The sequence below is a fragment of the Callospermophilus lateralis genome, chromosome 13, assembly GCF_048772815.1.
Source record: "Callospermophilus lateralis isolate mCalLat2 chromosome 13, mCalLat2.hap1, whole genome shotgun sequence".
Taxonomy (NCBI): domain Eukaryota; kingdom Metazoa; phylum Chordata; class Mammalia; order Rodentia; family Sciuridae; genus Callospermophilus; species Callospermophilus lateralis.
Genome location: NC_135317.1, coordinates 61,533,118 through 61,543,855, shown reverse-complemented (window position 1 = coordinate 61,543,855; position 10,738 = coordinate 61,533,118). Strand labels below are relative to the sequence as shown.

Genomic DNA, 10,738 nt, shown 5'->3' with positions numbered 1-10,738 from the left:
ATGAAGAAAGACGATTTCCAGCAATTAGAACGAGAGAAGAGTGAATCTTCCAAGAAGACTACTCCCAAAAGGATTATCCATTTTGTTGATGGAGACACCTTAGAAGAATATAGCACAGAGGAGGAGGAGGAAGAAAAAGATGGACAGAGAATGAATTCAACACTTGACCCTGTAAGCTTATAGCATCAATACTGGTGCATGTGGGGCTGAATAAATGAGAGGTTGAGCCAGACAAGGTTTATAGAAAATTGAGTTTTACATTATTAAGCCCTCAGATCCCTTGTTTGCTTTCTAGATCCATATATAGACAGCTTATCATTTTGATCATCTTTGTTTTCTCATCTATAATAAGGAACATGGAACATTATTAAGCATTTTGAAATCTCTACATTAAAAACTCTGCAAGAAAAATAAGACTCTGCAGTCACCACGCCTGTTATTAATTACTCAAGTTTGATTTCTCTCTTTTTTTTCAGTCTGAACTCTCATGGGGGCCCTACCTGTGGTTTTGGGCAGGACGAATAGCAAGCAGCTCATTTTCTAGTAAGTATGGTTAAGATTTTTTTTTTTTCTAGTCTTGATTACGCTCTGACAGACCCTCTGAGCTAGATGGGACTTGCAAAGGTTTAATCCACTCCATTCTGAAGAAGTGACTATGGGTCACAGAATTCTGAGTCTGTCCTTTACCTTCCCAGAGGTATGAAACCTCACCTCTTCATGCAGAACCTTCCATCTTTTGCCAACATTTAGTATTCTTCCTTGTCTTGGCCCAAATTTTGTCTTCGTATCAGAAGTTCCTAGTCCTCCTGATTGTCTTTCTTAGAGCTATCCAAATCAGTCTAGATTCCTCTTTCACAGGACAGAATTTCAAATATTTGAAGACAAGATCCAATCCCTCCTGGGTTGACTCTTCAATAAACTTTTATTTTTTAAAAAATTATTGTTGTATGACACAGTTTTAAGTTCCTTCCTCCTTATTACTCTATTATAAATATAAACTTCATCAACCCCTACCAGAGGCATAATGAGTGGCCTACATGCCTATTTACAACAGAAGAAACACTGAATTTTATTTCATGTGACTTTTACCCATCTTCTTTTGAACACAACTGGCAACATCGAATTACTCATTTCCTTCTAACTTGCATATTCTTGTAAATTTGACAGGGAGGAAACTTACTTTAACATTCTTAGAAAATAGAAAATGCATCTCTTAGAAATTAATCTTTATTCTTTCATCATAAAACCATTACTGAGTGTGTACTATATTCCCAACATTGGGCCCTGGGACACAAAGACAAATGACAGTCTCTGCTCTTAAGACACTCAATGTTCCTACACTGGAGAAGAGAGTCAAAAGTCCTATGATTTTAAAGGAAAACATTTCTAGGAAACCCCTTGAGGAATACACTTGTTGTTCACGCCAAATCTCAATCACTGACTCTAACAGTGTGCTGAGCCTCTAGGCGTCCTTGCTACTATGACTGGAAGCAGACGAGAAAGACCTTGAACTTCTGCAAAGAAATTCATTTTCGCTAGGCATGGTGGTGCATACCTGTATACCCAACAGCTTCAAAGCCAGCCTCAGTAAGGCCCTGTCTCAAAAGAGGGCTGGAGGGCTAGAGTTGTGGCTCAGTGGTAGAATGCTTGCCTAGCATGTATGAGGCACTGGGTTTGATCCTCAGCACCACATATAAATAAATGAATAAAATAAAGATCCATTAACAACTTTTTTTTTGCTAATCATAAAGCAAGTTTCAACTCCTAGGATTCAACTCCTAGTACCAAAAAACAAAAAACAACCAAAAAAAGCAAACAAACAAGGAGAAACCCAGAAGTTTGTCTTCATCCATGGAAGAACTTCTGACATTGATTTTGGTAACACTGTATTGAGTTTTTGGTGCCATTTGAAATACACTCCTAACTGATGTCCAGTGATTCATCTGGCAGAGGGCAGAGTCTTTTCTGATTGTTCAAGGCCCATACTATACTTGTTCAGTGTTTCAAAAATTCTTCCTGACATATTTATCTGGAAAGGATAGCTCAAATATAATACCATATGAAGATAGAAGATTTCAAAATTTCCTTTGAGTCCTAGAATTTTTTGAGAGTCCAAGGCAGTTGAAATATTTTGTCAGTTAAATGTTCTTAAAGTTAAGTGACAGATCACTTGCAGGCAAGTTTAAACCCTTGGCTCCTCAACTGATGCTAAGCGTTAGTTATTGATTCAATTTACCCAAGTTCTTATTCTCTCTTTTAGCTTGTGAATTCCTTGGTGGAAGATTTGCTGTCTTCTTTGGTCTTACTCAACCCAAATATCAATATGTGTTAAATGAGTATCACAGAATACAATATAAGGTATGTGACATCCTGATAGGGACATCAAGGGCCCTGAAAGATTGACTGTTCCAACTTCAGGCTGGTATAAAAGAAAATTTTCCTACTAGTTATCAAGAACTACAGTTTCATTGAGCTCCCATGGTCAGACTGACTGACTCTTCTAATTCTCACCCCATGACATTTGTTTGTGTTTGTATTTTTCCCACTAACATGAAGTTAGTATGTCATGAGGTGGGTGACAAAAGTAGATAAATGGAAAGCCTGAGATTGCTTCTTGCATGGGCATCTCTATAAAAGGGGGAGTTTGTTGCATAGTTAAACTTTTCCTTATTTCTCTCCAAACCAGGAAAGTAACAAAGAAAGGGAAGAGAATGGATCAAAGGCCCAGGCAGCTAAGTCTTCTAATGAAAAGTGTCACCTGAAGACTGGAGTCCCTGAATATGGGACCAGACAACAGGACCTGGCAAAGGCCATTCCTCAGCAGGGCACCTCATCCAGGGAGGACTTGGCGGCAGATTCCAGCTCATGATGGGCATCAGAGACTGTAGTTCCCCTGTATCTCTGTCTTGAGCTATTGGTTACCATGGCAACAGCACCACAGGTAGCACTTTTTAGGCCAGAACTGGGACTAAGCTTGCGACTCTAGAATTGAGGAATTGCAAACAGTGAGTGATTTTGGATACTTTCTCAATATAATTTTTTTTATATAAGTTTCTATTCTAACTCCACCCAGTAATACACTCTGTTAGTCTTGACATTTAGATTTGGGTTGAAATTCTTTGTTATAGGGCTAGAGTGGAGTAAAGAATCTCTGTTCCTCAGAAGAAAATTTGAGCTTCATAGAGTATAAATAAATTCCCTTTTTAGGGATTGAAATAAGGTATATATTTCTAAATAGTCATCCTGTCTTAGTTGAAACTTGCTTTATGATTAGCAAACATTGCTAGTAGCACTATGAAATGATCTTTATCAAAGTTTTTTATAATTATATACAACCCTCCCCCCAAAAAATTGGAAAACAAGTAATAAGAGCACTACACAAGTTTTTTTAAAAATGGATGATTTCTTTGTTTATTTGTCAACAATTTTCCAAACCTGTGAAGATCAAATGTGAAAATCAGAGCTAGAAAGCAATGGTTGTTCTGGACAAAGATAACTGTGATTTAGTAGAAAGAAACAAAACTTTCAGTAATGAAAACTGATTTTTAGTTTACTTTTTCCATTTGCTAGTTTTGTGATTTTGAAGGTGTTCAGATTTCTGATCCCCAGTTTCCTTCTTTGTAAAATACAGATGACATTTGTTTGTTTTTTGGGGGATTGTTGTTAAACAAAACTAAACAAAAAAAGTGAAAACACTTATAAAAATGTAAATATCTGTTGGTAATACATGATTAATGATTATTATATTGGTGGTCCCCAAAGAACCAAGGCTTCTGGAATTTATTCCCTTGTATAGTTTCACCCACATCGACTCTAGGCTCGACCATATGACTTGCTTTGGCTGCTGAGATAGTAGCAAATATGATGCAAGGAGAGGTTTGATAAGCACTTGCACATTAGGGTTTGTCCACTTGGAAAGCTCCATGTTGTAAAGAAACTTAAACTAGAGTTTTTAAAAAAAATTTTATTTACATATAACAGTGAAATACATTACAATATATAGAGAGCACATTTTTTCTTTTTTTAAAATATTTTTTTAGCTGTCAGTGGACTTTTTAAAAAATTTTTTAACCTTATTTATTTTTAAGATATTATTCCACTGTCAGTGGACTTTTATTTAATGAATTTATTTATATGTGGTGCTAAGAATTGAACCCAATGTCTCACACATGCTAGGCGAGTGCTTTACCACTGAGCCCCAGCCCCAGCCCCTAGGGCATAATTTTTCATCTCTGATTGTATACAGAGTATATTCACACCAATTCGTGTCTCCATACCTCTACTTTGGATAATAATGATCATCACATTCCACCATCATTAATAACCCCATGCCCCCTCCCTTCCCCTCTCACCCCTCTGCCCTATCTAGAGTTCTTCTATTACTCCCATGCTCTCCCTCCCTATCCCACTATGAATCAGCCTCCCTATATCAAAGAAAACATTTGGCATTTGGGTTTTTGGGATTGGCTAACTTCACTTAGCATTATCTTCTCTAACTCCATCTATTTACCTGCAAATGCCATGATTTTATTCTTTTATTGCTGAGTAATATTCCATTGTGTATATATGCCACTTTTTTTATCAATTCATCTATTGAAGAGCATCTAGTTTGGTTCCACAGTTTAGCTATTATGAATTGTGCTGCTATAAATATTGATATAGCTGTGTCCTTGTAGTATGCTGTTTTTAAGTCCTTTGGGTATAGTCTGAGGAGAGGGATAGCTGGGTCAAATGGTGGTTCCATTCCCAGTTGTCCACGGAATCTCCATACTGCTTCTAGATTGGCTGCACCAATTTGCAGTCCCACCAGCAGTGTAAGAGTGTACCTTTTCTCCCACATCTTCGCCAACACTTATTGTTGTTTGTATGCATAATAGCTGCCATTCTGACTGCAGTGAGATGAAATCTTAGAGCAGTTTTGATTTGCATTTCTCTAATTGCTAGCAATGATGAACATTTTTTCATATATCTGTTGATTGATTGTACATCATCTTCTGAGAAGTGTCTGTTCAGGTCCTTGGCCCATTTATTATTGATTGGGTTATTTGTTTTTTGGTGCTTAGCTTTTTGAGTTCTTTATATACCCTAGAGATTATTACTCTATCTGATGTGTGAGGGAAAAGGATTTGCTTCAAAGATGTAGGCTCTCTATTCACCTCACAGATTGTTTCTTTTGCTGAGAAGAAACTTTTTAGTTTGAATCCATTCTATTTATTGATTCTTGATTTTAATTCTTGCGCCAAAAGAGTCTTATTAAGGAAGTTGGGGTCTAATCCCACATGATGGAGATTAGGGCCTACTTTTTCTTCTATTAGACACAGGGTCTCTGGTTTTATTCCTAGGTCCTTGATACATTTTGAGTTGAGTTTTGTGCATGGTGAGAGATAGAGGTTTAATTTCATTTTGTTGCATATGGATTTCCAGTTTTCCCAGCATCATTTGTTGAAGAGGCTATCTTTTCTCCAGTGCATCTTCTTGGCACCTTTGTCTAATATAAGATAATTGTAGTTTTGTGGGTTAGTCTCTGTGTCCTCTATTCTGTACCATTGGTCTACCAGTCTGTTTTGGTGCCAATACCATGCTGTTATTGTTACTATTGCTCTGTTGCATAGTTTAAGGTCTGGTATAGTGATGCCACCTGCTTCCCTCTTCCTGCTAAGGATTACTTTAGCTATTCTGGGTCTCTTATTTTTCCAGATGAATTTCATGATTACTTTTTCTATTTCTATGAGGAATGTCATAGTAATTTTCATCAGAATTGCATTAAATCTGTATGGTGCTTTTGGAAGTATGGTCATTTTGATAAAATTAATTCTGCCTATCCAAGAGCAAGGTAGATCTTTCCATCTTCTAAGTTATTCTTTGATTTCTTTCTTTAGGGTTTTTAATTTTTCATTATATAGATCTTTCACCTCTTTTATTAAGTTGATTCCTAAGTATTTTTTTTTGAGGCTATTGAAAATGGGGTAGTTTTCCTCGTTTCCGTTTCTGAGGATTTGTCACTGATATACAGAAATGCCTTTGATTTATGGGTGTTGATTTTATATCCTATTACTTTGCTGAATTCATTTACTAATTCTAGAAGTTTTCTGGTAGAACTTTTAGGGTCTTCTAGGTATAGAATCATATCATCAATAAATAGTGCCAATTTGAGTTCTTCTTTTCCTATGTGTATCCTTTAATTTCTTTCATCTGTGTAATTGCTCTGGCCAGTGTTTCAAGAATTATGTTAAATAGAAGTGGTGAAAGAGAGAATGAATCCCTGTCTTATTCCAGTTTTTAGAGGGAGTGCCTCCAATTTTTCTCCATTTAGAACGATGTTGGCCTGGGGCTTAGCATAGATAACCTTTATGATGTTGAGATATATTCCTGTTATCCCTAGTTTTCCTAGTGTTTTGAACATAAAGGGGTGCTGTTTTTGTCACATGCTTTTGCTGCATCTATTGAGATGATCATATTATTCTTATCTTTGAGTCTATTAATGTGATGAATTACATTTATTGATTTCTGTATGTTGAACCAAGCTTGCATTCCTGGATGGAATCCCACTTGATCGTGGTGCATGATTGTTTTGATATGTTTTTCTATTCGATTTGCCAGAATTTTATTGAGAATTTTTGCATCTATTTTCTTTAGGGTGATATTGGCCTCATAGAATGAGTTTGGAAGTGCTGCCTCTTTTTCTCTTTCCAGAAATGAATTGAGAGTATTGGTATTAGTTCTTCTTTAAAGGTCTTATAGAACTTAGCTATGTATCCATCTGGTCCTGGGCTTTACTTGGTTGGTAGACTTTTGATGGTGTCTGTTATTTTGTCACTTGAAATTGTTCTGTTTAAATTGTGTATATCATCCTGATTCAATTTGGGCAAATTATATGACTCTAGAAATTTGTTGGTGCCTTTGATATCTTTTATTTTATTGGAGTACAGGTTTTCAAAATAATTTCTAATTATCTTCTGTATTTATTTAGGGTCTGTTGTGATATTTAGTTTTCTATCATGTATGTTAGTGATTTTTCTCTCTACTACTCTTTATTAGTATGGCTAAGGGTCTGTCAATTTTTTCAATTTTTCTTTTGTTTCAATTTCATTGATTTCAGCTCTGATTTTAATTATTTCCTGTCTTATGCTGTTTTTGGTGTTGTTTTGTTCTTTTTCCAGGGCTTTGAGATGTAGTGATAAGTCATTTATTTGTTGACTTTTTCTTCTTTTAAGGAATGAACTCCATGCAATGAACTTTCCTCTTAGAACTGCTTTTTTAGTGTCCCAGAGATTTTGATATGTTGTATCTGTGTTCTCATTCACCTCTGAAATTTTTTAATCTCCTCCTTGATGTCTTCTTTAATCCATTGTTCATTCAGTAGCATATTATTTAGTCTCCAGATGTTGGAGTGGATTTTATTTCTTATTTCATCATTTATTTCTAATTTTATTCCATTATGATCTTATAGAATGCAGGGTAGTATCTCTACTTTTTTATGTTTGCTAAGAGTTGCTTTATGGCATAGTATATGGTCTATTTTAGAGAAGGATCCATGTGCTGCTGAGAAGAAAGTATATTCTCTTGTTGAAGGATGGAATATTCTATATATGTCAGTTAAGTCTGAGCTATTGATTGTACTATTGAGTTCTATAGTTTCTTTGTTCAGCTTTTGTTTGGAAGATCTATCTAGTGATGAAAGAGGTGTGTTAAAGTCACCCAAATTATTGTATTGTAGTCTATTTGACTCTTAAACTTGAGAAGAGTTTGATGAACATAACTGCTCCGCTGTTTGGGACATATATTTATAATTGTTAAGTCTTGTTGGTGTATGGTTCCCTTGAGCAGTATGTAGTGTCCTTCTTTGTCCTTTTTGATTGGATTTAGCTTGAAGTCTACTTTATTTGATATGAGGATGGAAACCCCTGCTTGCTTCTGCAGACCATGCGAGTGGTATGATTTTTCCCAACACTTCACCTTCAGTCTGTGAATATCTTTTTCTATGAGTCTCTTGGAGGCAGCATATTTTGGGTCTATTTTTTTTTTGATCCAATCTGCTAGTCTATATCTTTTGATTGGTAAGTTTAGGCCATTAACATTCAGGGTTATTATTGTGACATGATTTGTATTCCCAGCCACTTTTGTTTATTTTTGGTATTTAACATGATTTAGTTTCTCCTCTGATTAGATTTTCTTTCAGTGTAATCCCTCCCTCTACTGATTTTCATCATTGTTTTTCATTTCCTCTTCTTGGAATATTTTGCTGAGGATGTTCTGTAGTGCAGGCTTTCTAGTTGTAAATTCCTTTAACTTTTGTTTATCGTGGAAGATTTTTATTTCATCATCAAATCTAAAGCTTAGTTTTGCTGGATATAAGATTCTTGCTTGGCATTCATTTTCTTTCAGAGCGTGGTATATGTTGTTCCACGCTCTCCTGGCTTTGAGGGTCTGGGTTGAAAAATCTGCTGAGATACGAATTAGTCTCCCCCTATATGTAATCTGATTCCTCTCTCTTGCAGTTTTTAAGATTCTATACTTATTCTGTATGCTAAGCAGTTTCATTACAATGTGCCTTAGTGTAGCTCTGTTGTAATTTTGTACATTTGGTGTCCTGTAAGCCTCTTGTATTTGGTTTTCCAATTCGTTCTTTATGCTTGGGAAATTTTCTGATATTATCTCATTGAAGAGATTGTGTATTCCTTTGGTTTGAAACTCTGTGCCTTCCTCTATCCCAATAACTCTTATATTTGGTCTTTTGATGCTGTCCCATAATTTTTGGATATTCTGTTCATGGTTTCTAATTTTCTTCACCGTGTGATCAACTTTATTTTCCAGATTGTATACTTTGTCTTCAATATCTGATGTTCTTTCTTCCAAGTGATCTAGTCTGTTGGTTTGCTTTCTATTGAGTTTTTTATTTGATTTATTGTATCCTTCATTTCAAGGATTTCTGACTGGTTTATTTTCAGAGTCTCTATCTCTCTCTTGAAATAATCTTTTGCTACCTGTATTTGCTCATTTAGGTCATTCTTTAATTAACAGATCATTTTAATTATGAACTTTCTAAACTCCTTCTTCGACATTTCATCAACTTCACTGTCCATGGGTTCTGTTATTATAGTGTCCTGTTGGTTTGTTTGGGGCACTTTCCTCCCTTGTTTTTTCATGTTGTCTATGTGTCTTCCTTTCTTGCAGTGTGGATCTGAGATATTAAAGTTTCTTCCCTCTCTCTATTCTTGTAGTGCCTGTACAGGTTGTCTGTACCTCACCTTGATGTTGGGCTTACAGACCCTACTGGTGTCCCTCAATGAATGCTACTGCATCCTAGATCTGGGTCCTGCATAAGTCTTAGTGGGTGGATCTGGACTGACCTCCCATGGTAGTCTGCTGGTCGAAAGAGGCAGTCTGTGCCAAAGGCTAGGCTCTGGTGGTGTCTGCCCCTCTGGGCCTACTTAGAGCCTGGATCCCTCAAGGGCTGGTGTGGGCAGTCTGGGCTGGATTTTGGCTCCTGCGGTAGTTCACTGGTCAGTAGGGACGATCCTGCACCAGAGGCTAGGCAAGTGTCTGTTCCGCCAAGAAAGAGATGGATCAGGCCTGCTGTGTACCTGGACGCCACATAGGCCAAGGTGGGTGGATCTGGCCGCTGGGCTTGACCTCCTGAGGTAGTCTGCTGGTCAGAACAGGCGGTCTTGTGCCAAAGGCTAGGCTCTGCAGGGTGTCTGCCCCACCAGTGGGTGGGTGGATCAGGTCTGCTGTGTGCCTGGGCCCCGCAGAAGCTGGTGTGGGTGAATCTGGGCCACTGGGCTTGACCTACTGCCTTGAACTAGGTTTCTAAGTGATGAGAGGACACCAGGAGGGAGGTCTCCAGCCATTCCAGTCCCTGTCAAACTCACAGCTGGATGCAGCCACCTCAGTGACCTTCTGATACCCTACCTGTAACAGAGCAACCATGCATTTGAGCTCAGTTAACCCACAGAATAAGGAAAAAAATAACTCATTGTCGTTTTAAGTTTTAGAGTGGTTTGTTATATAGCCATATATGATTAAAATAATAGCTCTGAGAGAAGGAGAAATTGGAATTAATTTGATATGAAATCAAGATCAGAAGTAGGCCTAGAGTAGAAGGTGTAGTTAGTTGAATATGCTAGAATAAGTTAAATTGCACAGATAGCTCCAAAACCTCAGTGGCTTAAAACCACCAATGTTTTCCTTTTTCATGAGAGGTCAATTAAGGTAATGATCTGGACTGGTTTTCTCTGTGTTTCTTCAGTGTTGCATGTTCTTTGATCTTATGATTCCTCTGCACTGTGTGCACAGGGCTGCTGAAGCAGAAGTAAACATTAAGCTCTGGTAATTAACATCCCCACTAAGAATGAATCTTGTCACCTTCACTTATGCTTCTTCTATCAAAGCAAGTCACATGGCCACAATGAATTTCATAGGAGGGTAAGTCACATAAGATAGCTGAGAAAGGCATAAAAGATAGATGATACTTGAGAATCAATGGTATGGGTTTAATTTCATCTCTGCTGCCTCTTCATGATCCAGAGGCACGGTGCAAGTCACTTAACTTCTCAATGTTCTGATGTATATAAAACTGGTTTGATATGGGAAGTAAATCCAATTTCAACTAGCTAGTATAATTTTTTTTTAAAAAAAGGAGTTTTTTTGAAAGGATACTGAGAAATATCATGGAATCTAAGGGCAGATAAGTCTCAATAGGGTCTAGAACAGTCTGACAAGCAAGTGTTCTCCACTT

The 10,738-nt window shown here is 37.1% G+C and overlaps 1 protein-coding gene across 1 annotated transcript; it reads left to right on the top strand.

Annotated features, from left to right (window-relative positions):
- Positions 1-2,869, top strand: Fam177b (family with sequence similarity 177 member B). The gene is made up of 4 exons (XM_076872910.1): positions 1-171; positions 477-543; positions 2,261-2,358; positions 2,687-2,869. The coding sequence occupies exons 1-4, from the start codon at positions 1-3 to the stop codon at positions 2,867-2,869; spliced, it is 519 nt and encodes a 172-aa protein (XP_076729025.1).
- Positions 2,870-10,738: the final 7,869 nt, after the last annotated feature.

Bases quoted from the DNA above. Each gene is read 5' to 3' on its own strand.
- Fam177b (XM_076872910.1), top strand. From the start codon at position 1: ATGAAGAAAGACGATTTCCAGCAATTAGAACGAGAGAAGAGTGAATCT. The intron at 172-476 runs GTAAGCTTATAG...CTTTTTTTTCAG, and splicing joins TGAATTCAACACTTGACCCT to TCTGAACTCTCATGGGGGCC. The intron at 544-2,260 runs GTAAGTATGGTT...TCTCTCTTTTAG, and splicing joins AGCAAGCAGCTCATTTTCTA to CTTGTGAATTCCTTGGTGGA.